Source organism: Ostrinia furnacalis, unplaced genomic scaffold, assembly GCF_004193835.3.
Source record: "Ostrinia furnacalis isolate ACB-3 unplaced genomic scaffold, ASM419383v2 OfSCF3022, whole genome shotgun sequence".
Lineage (NCBI taxonomy): Eukaryota > Metazoa > Arthropoda > Insecta > Lepidoptera > Crambidae > Ostrinia > Ostrinia furnacalis.
Genome location: NW_021133261.1, coordinates 1387363 through 1404584, shown reverse-complemented (window position 1 = coordinate 1404584; position 17222 = coordinate 1387363). Strand labels below are relative to the sequence as shown.

Below are 17222 nucleotides of genomic sequence, written 5' to 3'. Positions count from 1 at the left end.
TAAAGAAAACGTAATAACTTTTAAACTAAGCGGTATATCCTGATAAAATAAAAACAGTAATAATGCTAAATAACAGGCGATACTAAAAAACTACATAAAATACACAAATAAGGCCAACAAATAATAAAAAGTTATACTTTAGGAAAAAAATCTGCTTTTAAATTCGTGTTTTTTTGGTTATTTGATTAATTTCTCCAAAAAATGCCCCTATAACTGGTGGTTTTTATTACTTTTTATTATTCTCTATCGTATTACCTTCGTAAAACCAAAAATCGCATGTCTCTATCCCTATCACAACGTTTGCAATTATCGTTTGAACTAAGCCTCTCCGGGCGCGCCATTCAACGCTTCGTTAATAACGAAACTGAAAATGGGTCTAGATTTGTAATTTTGATAAAGACAAGTTAGATTTCAAATAAAAACAAAAGATTTCGAGGTAAAATAAGTNAAAAAAAATATTTGATTTGATACGACGCAGAAAAATTGTATTGTGTTACAGATAAAAAGCCGAGCTGCGAAGAAGTAAAAACAATTGACAGCTTTTTTTCCTTCTTTTCTTTTTTTTATAAAAAAATATCGAATCAGCCAGTATGCTGAGCATGGAGGTATTAAACAATAAGCATTTTAGTTAAAATTAAAATTGTCTCTACCTGTAGCGGAGAATAATGTTATGGCAGGCCTTTGTTCAAACGATCATAGCAAATGTTGTGATAGGGATAGAGACATGCGATTTTTGGTGAGAAATTAATCAAATAACCAAAAAAACACGAATTTAAAAGCAGATTTTTTTCAAAAAGTATAACTTTTTATTATTTGTTGGCCTTTTTTGTGTATTTATGTATTTTTTTAGTATTGCCTGTTATTTAGCATTATTACTGTTTTTATTTTATCAGGATATACCGCTTAGTTTAAAAGTTATTACGTTTTCTTTACAATAAGTAATTGGAAGAAAAAAAGTTCTATAAAAATTTAAAAAAAATCTCAAAAAAATTTTGACCTCTTTTTTGTCGATAAAAATAGGTCTAGTTTCATCTATTTTCATATGTACACTTTAACGTGACTCACACTGTATAAACCATCAGCATAATACTTTATTGTTAATCATAATAATAATACGAATTCTAAGGTTACTTTTATTACAATATCCAATTGTAATTATAAATTTGCTGATATTACATAACTTATTGTATAAAATTAAATAAATATCATCAGTCTGATGAGTAATCCATACTTCCGTACTAGCTCATACTAATATTATAAATGCGAAAGTAACTCTGTCTGTCTGTCTTGCTTTCACGCCTAAACCACTGAACCGGTTTTGATGAAATTTAGTCTTTTCCCGGTTGGTTGAGTCCCGAGAAAGGACATAGGATAGTTTATATCCCGGTTTTTGAAACAGGGACGCGCGTGATAAAGTTTTTCTGTGACAGACAAAATTTCACGCGGGCGAAGCCGTGGGCGGAAAGCTAGTACTGTATAAACATAAATCCTTTAAAAATATATTTATATAAATAAATAATAAATTATTACTTCCTAGCTACAGTAGTATAAGTATGTTAATTCAGAATCATCATTAGCATCAAGGCTGCAGAGTCATTTTAATTAAATACCTACCTACTTATTATCAACGTTTGTATACAACAACGCTATCACAATAGCAGTATATTATGTAATCTATTTATCTGCTAGATATACGCAAACTGACATAATAACCAGTCGTGGACACTGTACGTACACTTGTACAGTGTTTAGAGCCATGGAATTGTTACGCATAATTCTGTGTTTGTTCTGTGTATTTAGCTCTATAGAGGGCTACAAAGTTTTAGTGGCCTTTCCTTTGCCAGTCAGGAGTTTAAATCTGCTTGGTGAAGGTCTTGTAAGGCACCTGCTGAATGCTGGACATGAGGTAAGTGACATTTTGAAGGTATAATTCAATTTGGTGCTCCCCATAATATTAGTTCAAACTGAAATGCCAAATTATTATTCCTCTAGACTCTAGAGTAAGAGCTAAAACTCGATACATTTGGCTTGTAACAAAAAAATACGTTATCGTACTAAGCAAACCATAGCCACGGTGACCCAAACTTTATGATGTACCCACATTCTAACCTATATTGGGAGCATACGCTGACAAACTTTCAGCTTTTAGGCTGGTTTCACGCTGACGCACGCTGACCGTCAGCGCTGATAGCCGAAATGTATGGAGCGTCGGCGCCGAGCGATCAGCGTCACTCAGAAACGTTCCCTTCAATTACATACATTTTGATTTGACAGCGCCGACGATCAGCGAGCGGTCAGCGCGATTCTAAAACCAGCCCTATAAAATGACGTAGGTCTGGTGTTCACTATTGCATATTAAGTTAGAAGCAGGTTATTTGAGATTACTAATGTACCTACTATTTTTACTTCACCCTATTTAATTCGATTTTTCAGGTTACATACATAACAGCATACCCATTTAAAGACCCCCCTAAGAAGAATTTTAGGCAAATCGATCTTAGCAGTGTTAAGAGTGTTTTTGCAAGTAAGTAGGTTACCTAATTAAGGCACAAAAATACGTCCACCTTAATAAAGGTTCTATGTTCGAATTTGTTTTATTTAATACAATAAGCTTGAGTATCGTTATTCGTCATCATACATAGGTACAGTCAGCGTCAAATAGTTCGTGACCAAAAACCTGATAACACAACCTTATTAATCCGACGTGTAGAACTTTTTGGCTACTTTGGGTATCACGAATTATTTGACGCAGACTGTAGGCCTATACAATGATCTTGTTTTACTGGTGAAAGGTAATGTTAACTATGAATTTTCTTTTTTATTTTCAGACCAAAACAAACTGAACACCGGCTACATGATGAATAACAGACACACAAACGATATTTATTACGTGCAGGAGCTAGCCCTTAATTGCGCCAAAGCCACGTTCGCAGATCAAAACCTTCAGAAGCTGCTGCAAGACACCAGCGAATCCTTTGACGTGGTCATAGCTGATCTTTTGGAAACTGAGATATATGCGGGGTAATAACATAAAGTCGTAAAGGTAGCAGGAAGGCGCTAGTAGTAGGCCGCTACCAACTGGGTGATGTGGAAATCACTGGGGGAGGCCTATGTTCAGCAGTGGCCTTCCTGCTAGATGAAATAGTTTGCACTATAAAGGCAAAAATTGTCCAACGGTGACGGCACTGTTGGTATGGGATAACGGATTCAAGCTTCGAAGAACGCTAGTTTGATTCCTATTAACTTCATGCTCCTGGTAAAACATGTTGTATCACCTGTTAAAACTGTAAAACCAAATCATGTTGCTCTGTAATATGTTTTCACACATGTTTATGTAAATAAATATCTTTATCTTTACGACCACGACCGCTCTCCAAGAGCGACACGAATAAGAAGAAGAACTTTATGCTTCTTCTGGTCGAGGTCTTCGTGATCAGTCCACTGCTTTTATTTTATTTTATTTGTAGTATTGTAGCGTCAGCGTACACTGCATTTGTTTATTAGACAAAACACAGTAGGTCGCGCGTCACGACTGACGCACATCTTATTGAATGATCAAACGAACTTACCAAGTGAAGTTCGATCTAAATTATCCTGTTTTCGCCGAAGAGATTTATTTTACCATGTAGTACCCCTGTACGACAACCCAATCCGCACACAATATTCAGCGTAGTAGTAGTAAAAAACAAANGTAGCGTCAGCGTACACTGCATTTGTTTATTAGACAAAACACAGTAGGTCGCGCGTCACGACTGACGCACATCTTATTAGTATATAAGCAGTTAATAATTAATAAACTACGCTCTTGATTATCGCACACGCATCCAGCTGTTTCATTTGTCGTCTCCCTGCTCAGGAGCCAAAGTATACAAACAGTTTACAGTCTAGGCTTCACCGTAAAGAAAAAGTGTTAATTACATACTGGACCGTAAGCCAAAATTAGTATACATAAGGGTCACAAACTGAACCCGAATCTCCAGATTCTCGAACAGAATTAAAATATAGCGATAATCGGGTTTATAGTATAGGTCGATTAGAGTGACAAATTCGGGACCAAATGTACAACCCTATAGGGCTAACTGCGCACCTCGCTAGGATGCGACTCCCTCGCACTCAAAGCTCACACACCTCCCCGCGTTCGCCCCATCCGTACCAGTTAGGCGATGTGACGTCACGGCTGCCAGGCTGCCAGTTAACTCGACCGAGTTGTAATGTCTGTTTTTGCAGAAGAAATTAAAGAGATGGATTCAAGACGAACTAGGATAGACCACGTCAATTAACCGCCGCGCCGTAAATTTTTAAATGATCCAACAATTCCAGGCTATCTGCTGTCTACGACTGCCCCATGGTGTGGCTCTACTCTATGGGGGCTCACTCCGTGGCCCTCCGCTTAGTCGACCAGCCTGCCAACCCGGCTTATGCGTCAGATTACTTAACAGGACATATCCCACCGCTGACCTTCGTCCAAAGGGTGGAGCAACTATGGGCACATGTTCAGTGGTACTTCTTGAAGTGGTGAGTATTTACTGTGCTGTGTGGTCCCGACACAGTAAGATAGGACCACCCCTTGCTCTTTCCGTGAATGTAATAAAAGGCAAGTAAGGGAGAAATGGGCGGATATCATGCTTCCCCAACACGCCTGACCAGCGTAGGGGGAGTGTTGGCCAAATCCTCAATTTGCCTGGTAAATTGAGATTATCGCCCATCTGTAGTAGAGACTATGTAAACTGATGATAATAATTATGACATTAGGCTCTTGGAAAGAAGGTCCTCAAGATAAGCTTACCTTGCCTTAATATTTTTTATTATTTATTTTTTTTATTTATTAATTATATCGATTACCACAAGCTTGAACCGCTCACTCGGGTGTTAGGCTCTTTACGTTCACTTCACGCTCTCTTTTTTCTTAGGTTCTTCATACAGCCAGAAGAAACGGTCCTATACCAGCGCACCTTCGAGCCTCTCCTAGCCAAACGCGGAAGGCCTCTTCCCGACTACCAGGAGCTGATATACAACGCGTCCCTAATGTTCAGTAACGAACACAACGCACTGGGGAACGTGCCAGCCATACCGCAGAACTTTAGGTTTGTCGGTGGATTCCATATTGAAGATCCACCGAAGGCTTTGCCTCAGGTAGGTCATATAACCGGTTCATACTTAATTCTAATTTACTAGAAAGTGTAGGACGTAGGTGTACCTAATTGTCATATAAGCCACGATAGCCGAACGGTGAAGGGGTCGGGCTGGCCGACTCACCGCTCGGCGGCTTAGTACGAGGGGCTTTAACGAGACTAACATAATCTTAAAAAAAAGTAGTTACTTAATCACGAATTTTAATTCCACAGTTCCTGATTTGATACTAATGTCATATTATTACGGCTTCTCTTTGCTTGAAAATTGCTAACACGAATTTTGAATCTCGATAAAATTTTGCCAGTAGCACATCACTCTTAGCCTAGGCGCAGACCACCAACTTTTAGTTGGCCGATATTTGGGTCGGGCTGTTAATCAGTATGGAGATATATGAAAGTGTGCACATTACACCGATTTGGTATCGGCCGATTCTTCATACAAATATCATTAAAATCGGGTCCACAAATATCGGCCAACTAAGCCTAGGCGCAGACCATCGATTTTTCGTCGGCCGATAGTTTAGTCGGACAGTTGATCAGTATGGGCATGTATGGAAGTGCGCACATTACACCGATCGATTTGGCCGATTTTTCATACAATTTAAAATCGGGCACAACTATCGGCCAACTAAAAATCGGTGGTCTGCGCCTAGGCTAAAGGTAATTTCCTTCAGGATCTCCAAGCAATAATGGACTTGTCCAAGCACGGCGTGATATACTTCAGCATGGGTTCCACGTGGCAGAGCAAGGATATCCCGGAATCCGTGACGAGGGGTCTCCTAAACATGTTCGGGGAGTTGAAAGAAACGGTGCTGTGGAAATATGAAGAGAACCTGCCGAATTTACCACCTAACGTGAAAATTGTGCAGTGGGCACCGCAGCATAGCATTTTAGGTAAAACATCGAGGGTTTAGTAAGAAAACATTGCCGAAAGTTGAGCAAATTTTATCATAGGCACTTATATTAAAATCATTGTAACTACCTCTTTGATCTAAGTATTAAGATTATGATTATTCTATTGATAATTCTGTACTACTATAGATGTGCCTAATAGCAAGCCTCGTTTTCACATGCTACGCGAATTTATGGACATAAAAGCGCTTACACTAAGATTTTAAAAAATCTCATGTCATTAAAATTCAGTCAGCACATCCTATAAATGTAACGTTGAAATATAGCACCTAATACAACAAGATACAATGGCACTATGTTCAGCTCATTAAGTAGTCCCTAATACTAAAATACCTTCTTAATTTTCTTTTCTAGCGCACCCAAACCTCCGCATGTTCATATCCCACGGAGGGCTGCTATCCTCTACAGAAGCGCTACACTTCGGGGTCCCCACAATCGGCATACCGGTCATGTTCGACCAGTACATCAACGTGAACAAAGCCGTGAGCAGCGGCTATGCGTTGTCAGCTGAGCTTAGTGACGACCTGCCGAATACTTTGAGGCCGTTGATTAGAGAGATGCTGGATAATCCCATGTGAGTTGGAAATGATTATGAAAGTTTTTGAGGAGGAGATGTTTGTTCGCTTTTACGTACCTACTACTGAATGGATTTGGATTAGAAATAGTTTAAGATCCAGAGATAAAAGTTGTAAGTACGTACAAATTCTGAACATCATTTTGAATTTCCAGATACCGGCAGAAAGCAAAGCAATCATCTATGATCTACCACGACAGGCCCGTAACAGCTGGTAAAGAGTTGGTCCACTGGACAGAACATGTTATCAAGACTAAAGGAGCACCTCATCTTCGCTCGCCGGCGCTTCGCATACCGGTGTACCAGAAGCTTTATTTAGATTTGTTGCTTGTTGTTGTAGTTTTGCTATTTATTTGTAAGAAGGCGCTCAGTTTGGTGTTTAAGAAGAAGGTAAATCAGAAGCAAAAGAAGAATTAATGTTATATTGGTAGGTAAGTTTTGATTGTGGGTAGGTATTTTAACTACAGTGTGTGTAGTAGTAGTAGTAAACTGCAATCAAAATGTCGGTTAGGTATTTATGTTAATTTTTAAGTTGAAATCTGATGGTGATCGTTAAAATATACGTAATTTATGTATAACATGCATTAATACTTGACATTTAGTTAGTATCTATAATGAGCTAACGTTAGAACGTAGATATAACTAAGTCATCTAGTATAGTTCATCCACGAAGACGCGCCCCACCATTCTTCCGCGAATGTTTGAGTGTTATCGGTAAACGCTAAATATGAGTGCACACGCACACTAAAGCCTGGTCCGTGAGCACGTAGAATCCCGTCCAATGACCCCAAGCTACCCATCCCTATCGCTCGCGCGTAATTATGTTGCTGTCGCGACTGTGCGACGGGCGCCCGCAGTGAGTACAATAATGACGCTCGGATTGCTCGGATCAAGCTCCCCGCACCCCGCGCTTGCCTCGACCAAAAATTGGTGGTGCGTGCGTGTCTTCGTGGATGAAACGATCTATAGTAAGCTTCGGTGCTACGAATCGCTACGGCGTAGCATACAAGTTTTAAATATATCTTAATGGTGGCCATACACGTTAGGGTTTGCATGATGGTTTTGACCGTACATGCTTAACCGACATGCAAACCCAAGCGTGTATGTTACAAAACTGTACAGTTATTGGTGCGTGTACATGCAACCTAACGAATATCAAAAAAGAGATTTTTGCCGCTCGGTTATGTTTGCGCACATGCATAACCGAGCGTGTGTGCGACCGCTCATGCTTGCATGCACAGTTTTCTCTCAGTCTCCTATAGTCTGTGGCAGTGAATGGTGGTGAATATTTAAGACACTCATGTGTTCTTCCTGTTGCAAGAAATCTTAATGTTACTGCTAGGTTTGGGCTGTGCGTTGATAGATCACTATGTCAGTCAGTCAGTCACCTTTGAGTTAAATAAATTTAGATTGTACATGCAAACCCTAACGTGTACTATGTGCTTAATTTTAAGCTGCTTAGTTTTTTCCCCTGAATACCCCGCACCCCGTGCTTCCCTCGACCAATAAAATTGGTGGGGCGCGTCTTCGTGGATGAAACGATCTATAAATATGTCGATGGTGGAAGTATCAATTAATGTAAGGGACATTTTGGCCAAAATGAGTTATATGTTTCGGTGCTACGAATCGCTACGGCGCAGCATAAAAGTTTTAACTACCTACATAGCTTTTTTTTCCATGAATACATAAATATTGTTAGCACAGATATAAAGTAGGTGACTCAGAATAATCTGACCTAGGAATCTGGTTCCTAATTAAAAAAAAAACAAATTTTAGACTGTTTAATTCTTCTTAACTTTCTTCGTCACCGCACTTTTACAAAGCAGTCTTTTTGCAATTCTAAACAGTACAATAGTTGCGACAGCTATCAAAGTTATCAGATCCAGGTATATCTTCTGGTAGAAGGGCACGTTCAGTGCTGGAGACCGAAGGTGCAAGGCACCTCTTGTCTTGATGACGTGGTCCACCCAGTGCAGGATCTCTTGTCCAGGAGTAACAGTGCGGTGGTGATAGATAAATGACAGTTCCTTCATCCGCTCATGGTATCTGTAAAAAATATGAATCCATGACGCATATCCAAAGGATAATAATTAATATTTTTAACCACAAAGGGAAAGCTCTAATACTAATAAACCTTTGGACAATTTCACACAGCGCCAGCTAGCCCCAAAGTAAGCAACTTAATGCTTGTGTTATGGGTGCTAGCTTAACGGATATACTACTTATATACTTTTTTTTAAATACATAAATATTATACATAGTCACACCCAGACCCGTCACAGAAATTAAAATTCATCATTTCAATTTCTGCCCGGCCGGGAATCAAACCCGGGACCTCTCGGCGTAGTAGCTTATTCTGTGGTAGTAGTCCGTTCTGCTGAACTACACCAAACGGCCGACGACGGCGGCAGCTCTAGGGCTGCTTCAGATTAAAAGTGATGATTAGACCGAATGTGGAAGCAAAGTAGTTTAGATTCCTCAAGTACAAATGTGGCTATCTCACATTCAACTGCCGAAACACAACAATACTTATATCATTGTTGTTATGGCCACACTTACGCCCGTATTCACAAACGATGCTTGTAAAATGAAGCAGGCAATCGAAGCGTTGCCGCGTTGAATAGAGCTCTGTGATTGGTTCATAGTCACCCTGTGCGTCCACGCGCACTGTGAGACCTCATAGTAATGTTTGTGAATACGGGCGTTAGTCACTTGGATAAGGTAATATTATCTAACCAGGAGGACTTACAAAAAGTCCACTATAAACTCCCGATCCGAAACCGCGATCTAGATCTGAGAGCACAGTAGATGTGGTTTAACATCATGATATGGTTACAAGCACGTAGGGAACGTAATAGCAGTAGCAAAAGTATTGCGTCAACCACGCGAAACCCGACCCGTCAACCACAATATTCTTGGTTATTGGTCGTGTGATGATTTTAAATTATTGTTACATGATATCTCTATAAAAATAAAAATAAATTGATGTTCGTTAGTCTGATTAAAACTCGAGAACCGCGCTGGGCCGATTGAGCTGATTTTGGTTTTAAAATGTTTGTCGTAGTCCAGGGTAGGTCTTAACGGTGAGCAAATACGCGCGCGATATAGTTTTTCTATGACAGACAAAATTCCACGCGGGCGAAGCCGCGGGCTGAAAGCTAGTTGGTAATAGAATCCCAACTAATATTATAAATGCGAAAGTAACTCTGTCTGTCTGTCTGTCTGTTACGCTTTCCCGCTTAAACCTCGCAACCGATTTTGATGAAATTTGGCATAGAGATAGTTTGAGTCCCGGGAAAGAACATAGGATAGTTTTTATCCCGGTTTTTGAAACAGGGACGCGCGCGATAAAGTTTTTCTGTGACAGACAAAATTCCACGCGGGCGAAGCCGCGGGCGGAAAGCTAGTAATCCTCATAAAATATTTAGTTACTCGATTTGCCTACCTCGGGTTTCCCAAAATCTCTTCAATCGCTGCTTTCAAGTGAACTGTCATGTCTTCTACGATGTCGACCTTTAGGGCGAAGCCTTTCTTCATGGCGCGATCCACATTGATGAACTGGTCCGCGAACATTGGGATCCCAATGATGGGCACGCCGTAGTGGAGAGCCTCGGAAGTTGAAAGCAGGCCCCCGTGGGAGATGAATAGGAGGCAGTTGGGATGAGCTGAAGACGACCAAAGAGGTTAATATTATTGGGAAACTGAACAATTCTAGTGGTCTAAAAGGATAGACCACTTTTCGAAAATATCTGTCATCATTTCATTCATTTCATATTATTATTATGTCGTCTCGAGGTTGCTATCAAGTTTAGGAAAAAAGCAAATGATATCTATCTAGTGAAAATATTTGTAAGCATGAACTTCTGTTCACGACACTGTTTCTGCTAGGGGCGCCACTAGTCGATACTTATCGGACTTTTATTTAACTTTAGTTAGTAACTTTTTACCGTGACTTCGGTGATGTTGACTAAATATGATGATGATGAGTCTAAATCCACTTTATTACTGGGTGATTTATTTGTGGGTACTTTAAATTAGCTATCGTATTATTTGTGTCCTCTTCTTTTTTTACTCAAAAGTATGTATTGAGTACAGAATACTTAATATTATAGAATCCAACCATAGAGTTATTGGTAATTTGTGTTTTAAAGATGTTCACAATAAACTTTCGCTTTTATAATCATTAGTAGGGCTAGCTAGTCACTAGTAGCATGACATAGGTTTGACATAGCCACCTCCCAGCACCATCTTTAAACCAGCTTATATCATCATCATTATTATTACATTGTACTTAACATTTCCCCATAAAAATCCAGGATAGTGGAACTAAGTCAAAATTCATAAGTGACCCCCGTCTTACTTGGCCTTGGATTCGAGTCTCTGATAGAGAAACTGATAAATCTGAGCTGATAGTCCGAAATAAAATATAACTTCGTCCTTTGGATGATGTCAAATTAATTCAGCTGTTAAATACCTACCTAAAATACTTTGCTGAGGAGCCCATTTAAGGATGTGCAGGTTTTTGGGCAGATTGGGCAATACTTCCTCGAACTTCCAGATGACAGTTTGCTTGAGACTGCCGAACATTTTCAGGAACCCTTGCTTTATTCCATCAGGCATGGAGCTGCTCCTGATCATGGATCCCATGCTGAAGTATATGACGCCGTGTTGCGCGTTATCCATTATCTTTTGAATATCCTGCATTTATGAAAAAAGAAGTTGATGAACTGCAAAATTGGCCAGATGCTTCGAAGGGCTTATAGGGATTAGGTTTCGAATAAAGCTAACAATGTCACAAATTAATTATACGTTTAAACCCTTTTGAGATACTCGAGTAATTAACGTTCCAGTTGGCAGTGTTGCCACTTGCCACACGTCAATTTCAACGTAATATTAACTTTGTTCAAAGAAGGCACACAATCACATTGGTCAACCTCACCTACTCTTTTTACTCATTCATTACTACCTAACATAATTACTTTTTCTCTTCTTACCGTTGGCAATGGTTTGACCTCTTCATCAATATGATATCCAGCTATCGGGATATAATTCTGCGGCAACCTCACTGGTCTACCAGACGAGAAGTGCGAGTTCCCGAACATCAGGGAAGCGTTATGGCTGACTTCATACAGTGAGGGAATTGTTCGACCTCTTTTAGCTACAGCTGGACCATACCCCTCTTGGAAAATACGGTTTTCATGGTCGTATATTGCCCTGAAAACGAATAACGGTTACCAATAATAATTGGTGGATTAATACGGATATTTTGGACTCCTGAAGGTTTTTTAAACTTCCAATTCAGGGCGATGGAGCGGAGTTTCCTTGCGTGATCGAATCAAATGAGGAGATCTGCATGAAAACCAAATTAAGCTTTAAGCTTTTAAAGGAAAATGGTGAGTAGTTTTATGTCCCAAATTATGTAGGTATTTTTATTCTAGAAAAGAACATAGGGTTGTAACCTAAGTAACTACAGAATTGATGAAAAAACATACCATTTCATGTACTTCAAGTAGATCACTTCCCACAGTTCTTCGAGCCGCTGTGAGAATGTGAAGGGCGCCTCAGAGGACGACATGTGGTTGGCTGTGTAGGCCGGGTTAGCTTCCTCATCGATCAGCCTTAAGACTAGCCCGTGGGGGTCGATGGAGGAAGACCATATGAATGGGCAGTTGAAGACGGCTGCGAATCTGGAAATGGTATGTGGAATTCATCATCACCGGTTCATTATTCGATTGTAGGAACACACGACCCTCCAGTATACCAGAGGCATATAGAGATGGAGGATTTGGCCTAAACTCGATCTCCGCATTGATCAGACGAGTTATAGTAATAGGTATTACAAGCTCATCCATTCGACCCTGTAATATTACTATGCTTGGTGAAGCATAGTAATATTACAGGGTCGAATGGATGCGCCTGGTCTGAACCTAAGAGGCCACACAGTTCACCCCCTTTTATGGATGGAAGTTTGCTAGCTCCTCAGGTAGAAGCTGTATCGTAAATAATGATTCGATTAGACCAGGGACCAGACGGGGCCACTCGGGCAAATTATAATTTAAAAGCGGGCCCTAGAAAATAAAACAACTGAATAAAGGTTCTGGGTTATAAGGTCGCTGGCGGGCCGCGCCTAATGTTCAGGAGGCCGCGGTTTGTGCATCCATGGTTCGATTAGACCAGAGTAAATACAAATGAGTAGGTCATCTTCATAGAAACGCACGGGCGCGGTTTGTATGTGAGCGCGCCAACACGTAATATGCGGCGCGCACGCACACACTGACAAAATTTAGCGGGGATTAGCGGGGAGCTAGTCGTGGTTAGAGATGGGTAGTGGGTAAAAACCCATTTCACCCGATTGGGTTAAAACTGGGTGATTTGGGTAAAAACCCGGTTTTTACCCATTACCACCCATTCTGGTGGGTGAAAACAAAAATAGCGTTTTTTTTAAAGTGAGAAGTGGTATTTGTTGCTAAGGGGGCGTTCTAATGTTACGTAATGCAATCTGGGGGGAGAGGAGGTCTTGAAAAACGTTACAATGCGTTACAGTGGCGGAAGGGCGGTTCGATTTCAAGTTTTTAAGCAGAAGTACTTTGTAGTTGGTGTTGTTATTTGTAACTTTATACCGTAATGTCATCAAAGAGAGAGTTTGGCATCTTTGGCATCCCCCCCCCTCCATGTCCTTGCCATGATCACAAATTATTGTGTTCCTACTAAATTTCTTCTAAAACGGTTCAACGATTCTTGAAATAACACCATTTTATAAAATAATTGGTCACATCATCATAACGTGATCAATTTTACGATTTGGCCACGATATAAATGCATATTAGTGTTAAATTTGACTTATTACTTATTAATCAATAAACTTAAATGAGAAAAATTCAATAAAAATAAAGAAAAGATACCAATTGAAATAATTATAAAATTATTTGTTTTCACCCGGTGTAAACACCCACGGGTGGAATGAAACGGGTTTTTATTGGGTTTTTACCCTCATGTGGGTTTTTACCCGGGTGGAAACCCATCTCTAGTCGTGGTTGCGCCGAATTTTGTCAGTGTGTTCGTGCGCGCCGCATACGTATATTTGCGCGCTCATATACAAACCGCACTCGGTGCGTTTCTATGAAGATGACCAACTCATTTGTATTTACTCTGATTAGACCCTTACCCACAATAAAGTTCCGTATACAGCCACTCTGCGATCACCAGGTCAAACTCCTCATTGACATCATACATCAACTTCTGCACATTCTGGTGCCATATCGTCTGGTTGGCGATGTTGTTTATGACGCCCACCCATGCTCTTGTGTCCTTTAGGTCTGCTTCTTTGTTTAACACCGTTTTGAAACTTAGTGAGCTTGCTAAAATCACATTATTGAATTTTAATTTGTATGTTTTTATAAAAGTCTCGCTATGAGCAAGATGTATGGATACTTAGAACTGAAAATACGGGCGTCAGTTGGGTAACCCAATAACTATGGTATTAATTTAACTCACACATTGATTCAAATGTTTTGATATTGCTTGACACATCAATTTGTCGAAGCCCTTTAGGCGGATTCTTTATCGGTATCGGAGTTATGTATGTGACCTGAGGAAGAAAAATCAAGAATTTGAATAAAATATGGTCAAGTTTAAACTTTTATTCGAATTCATACCTATATCACACAAAATAGACACGTACAAGAAATGCCAAATAGAAATAGCTTTTTAGGTGGTCTTATAACTTGCAAGTAATTTCTTATTACATATTAGAGAGAGAGATAAAAGTTTTCTTTTACCAATGTCATCACTAAATTATCTAATTAAATGTAAGAATTAAGTACCCGAGTGGTTCCATAATCACTGATAGTTAATTTCCGTCTCTACATCTTAAGTAGTTAATAGACCTACTATGTATTATGGAAGCAATAAACATATTGAGTATTGAGTATTGAGTATTGAGCACTACTGATTAATCAATATTAAGCGGTAGGTACATCGTGACCATTAAAGTATGTAACTAACTACACCAATTCAAACGAAGATCTCAATTTGTATCGCGATAGCTTCGAATTAAGCAAATAATATGTATTAAAAAAATTTGCGGCATAAACGGCTGTATCTTTTGATTGCGTTGGCTTAGAAGTTTGATTTTTTCACAGCTTCAAGGGACAGTAGACCTGAGTAATTGATATAAATTTCAGCTTCATACCTCCACGCGTTCCTGAGAAAAAGGGACTTGACAGACGGACGGACGGACAACAAAGTGATCCTATAAGGGTTCCGTTTTTTCCTTTTGAGGTACGGAACCCTAAAAATGATCTGTAACGTACTCGTAATTTCAGAAATAGTTTAAAATAATTAACTATTAGTAAATTATGCATTTTTATTCTAGAACCTACTGAAAATCATATTACAATTTAACCATTTAAGTATGATTAATTTACCTCATGTCCAGCCCTCACGAGATGTTTCACAAATCCCTCACCCAGGATCGTATGGCTTTTCCCTGGGTACGGAAACACCACTAGTATTTTGTACGCACTTGAAAACCCTAACAATAGAAGGAACAATAGTTTTGTAAGATCCATTTTAAAACTAATAAACTACATGGATCTTCGACCGGGATCTAATTGATCTAAAAAGTGCGTGATCACTTCAAAGACGCTTGGCTAACTGACTGGGCTGATTGTGAATGTGATAACCTCTTGTGTACAGAGGAGGTTTGGGTAACACAAACACAGTACGTATGTTGGTATTTAATTTATCTTAAATTATTTTGAATGTTTATAAAGTGACAAGGCATAATGCCTAGTCATTGTGTTTCTTTGTTTTAGATAGTGTATTTCGGCGCGAACTTATTGTATTGTAATAGGTATTAAGATGGCTGTAGGTACGGTAATTCTGAGGTAATATCCCATAGTTTTTACTGATAAAATTATTTGATCTGTGGTCTACTGAAAGACTGAAAAGACAAAAATTGACATGAATGAGATGTTGACCTTTTGAATGCTACGAGCTACGGTGCTACAAATCGCTATTAGCAAAGGTGTAAATTAAATATACACGATTTAACATTTTTATTTTGCATCGCTTTTTTTCTAACTACGCTAAATTGCTAGAGGTTTAAAATACAAACTAAGAATAATCTCGCCTAGAAACATAGCTGGGCATTAACTCGTTAATCCGTTAATCGTTAATTAACGAAGTTAACATTTCTATTAACGGATTAACTTTTAAGTTAACTTTAAAAAATGTTAACGGACTCGTTAACTTCCGTTAAATTATCCTAAGTCCGTTAATCGTTAATCCAGTACCTACTCTTTACCAAAAAGATACAGCAGGCACGCTGAAAAACGCTAGAAAAACGCGTTCTGACAAGTACGTTCGGACTTCCAGAACTTGCAGAACGCAAAACAACAGTTTTTGTAACCAGAACGAAACGATATAAAATATGCTATTTTTTATTTATTTATAAGCTTTATATTGACTTCACTTGTTAGTATACATATGTGGGACAAATCTTGCAACTGAATTTAAGACCAGTTCGCCTCAACCGATTGAGCTGAAATTTGGGATACTTGTGTAAGTACGATGAAAATGCAATGTTATGGTACCATTAAGCTGGTCTGATGATGGAGTCAGTAGGTGGCCATAGGAACTCCTAAATGGTGGAAAGTTATCGAGTTTGGGTTTTGATGGATTTGTCTTTTCGAGCACTTTGGTGCTAAATTGTATTGTAATTGAACAAAGGCTCTGAGATTGAAATATTATAGACTAAGAGCTGGTGAACGTAGGTCTGGCGTTCACTAGCTCTTAGTTTACTACTAAAAAGTGTAATAAAATAAAATTATAATAATAAAAAACTTTTTTAAAAACAAGATTTTATTTTGAAATGCAGTTGTTACCAAAACCAGGCCTGTTCATCTCCGCGAGTTTACATCGAAAACAAAACACGCACGATGGCCCACCTACAGGATACTATTCGACAAGGCCTCACATACGAGCGAACATTGACTCACGCACGCGTATTCTTGTGTATGATGGAAGAAAATAAAGAAAATGGTGTACTAAATACTGTTACTGTGCAGTATTTAACTACCTAAATAATAATAAAACAGAACAGAATGCACTTTTTTAAGTTGCCTTAAGACACTGAGAGGTAAATAAGTAGTTAATATTATTCATGATACATTCACGTTAAATCATGTATTTCCTCCGCCATTTTCCGCAGTTTGGCACCTCACGTCACATCATTTTACCGAAGTCAGCCCTATAGCTTCGGCGCAGTGCCGATCACTGACGTTTGTTAACAAAATGGTGCTTGACTCTTGAGACAGGCTAAATTACACCATATTGTTAATGACATTGAGCATACATTTTTTTAAATACCTTCGCGAAGTAAAACTTCTGTACGTAGTACTTATTATTATTCTGTGCCAAAACGAAAAAAATAATTGTATGCAAGGTTCAAATAATTTCGACAGCTTGTAGCGCAAACATAAAAAAGGAATAAATTCCATGCGCGATACAAGCTTTCGAAATTATTATTTTTTTCGTTTTATTATAATGTATTAACGGATTAACGATTAACGTTAACTTGCGTTAAATCTTGCTAAATGTAA

At 39.0% G+C, this 17222-nt stretch overlaps 2 protein-coding genes across 3 annotated transcripts; one reads left to right on the top strand and one right to left on the bottom strand.

Annotated features, from left to right (window-relative positions):
* The first annotated feature begins 1713 nt into the window (after positions 1-1713).
* On the top strand, positions 1714-7361 carry LOC114357101 (UDP-glucuronosyltransferase 2B15-like). Of its 2 annotated transcripts, none has more exons than XM_028310567.1 (8): positions 1714-1906; positions 2434-2524; positions 2829-3021; positions 4321-4500; positions 4911-5133; positions 5807-6026; positions 6399-6618; positions 6774-7361. In XM_028310567.1, exons 1-8 carry the CDS (start codon positions 1757-1759, stop codon positions 7033-7035), a joined length of 1539 nt encoding a protein of 512 aa, XP_028166368.1. In that variant the 5' UTR covers positions 1714-1756; the 3' UTR covers positions 7036-7361. The 2 variants fall into 2 exon arrangements, with proteins under 2 accessions (XP_028166368.1, XP_028166367.1); XM_028310566.1 differs by having other exon boundaries at positions 4321-4515; positions 6774-7356.
* Positions 7362-8378: 1017 nt separating this feature from the next.
* On the bottom strand, positions 8379-15290 carry LOC114357102 (UDP-glucuronosyltransferase 2B15-like). Its single transcript, XM_028310568.1, has 8 exons — positions 15045-15290; positions 14113-14206; positions 13784-13976; positions 12111-12305; positions 11613-11832; positions 11097-11316; positions 10064-10283; positions 8379-8664 (listed from the first exon to the last, which is right to left on the bottom strand). Exons 1-8 carry the CDS (start codon positions 15186-15188, stop codon positions 8400-8402), a joined length of 1551 nt encoding a protein of 516 aa, XP_028166369.1. The 5' UTR covers positions 15189-15290; the 3' UTR covers positions 8379-8399.
* Positions 15291-17222: the final 1932 nt, after the last annotated feature.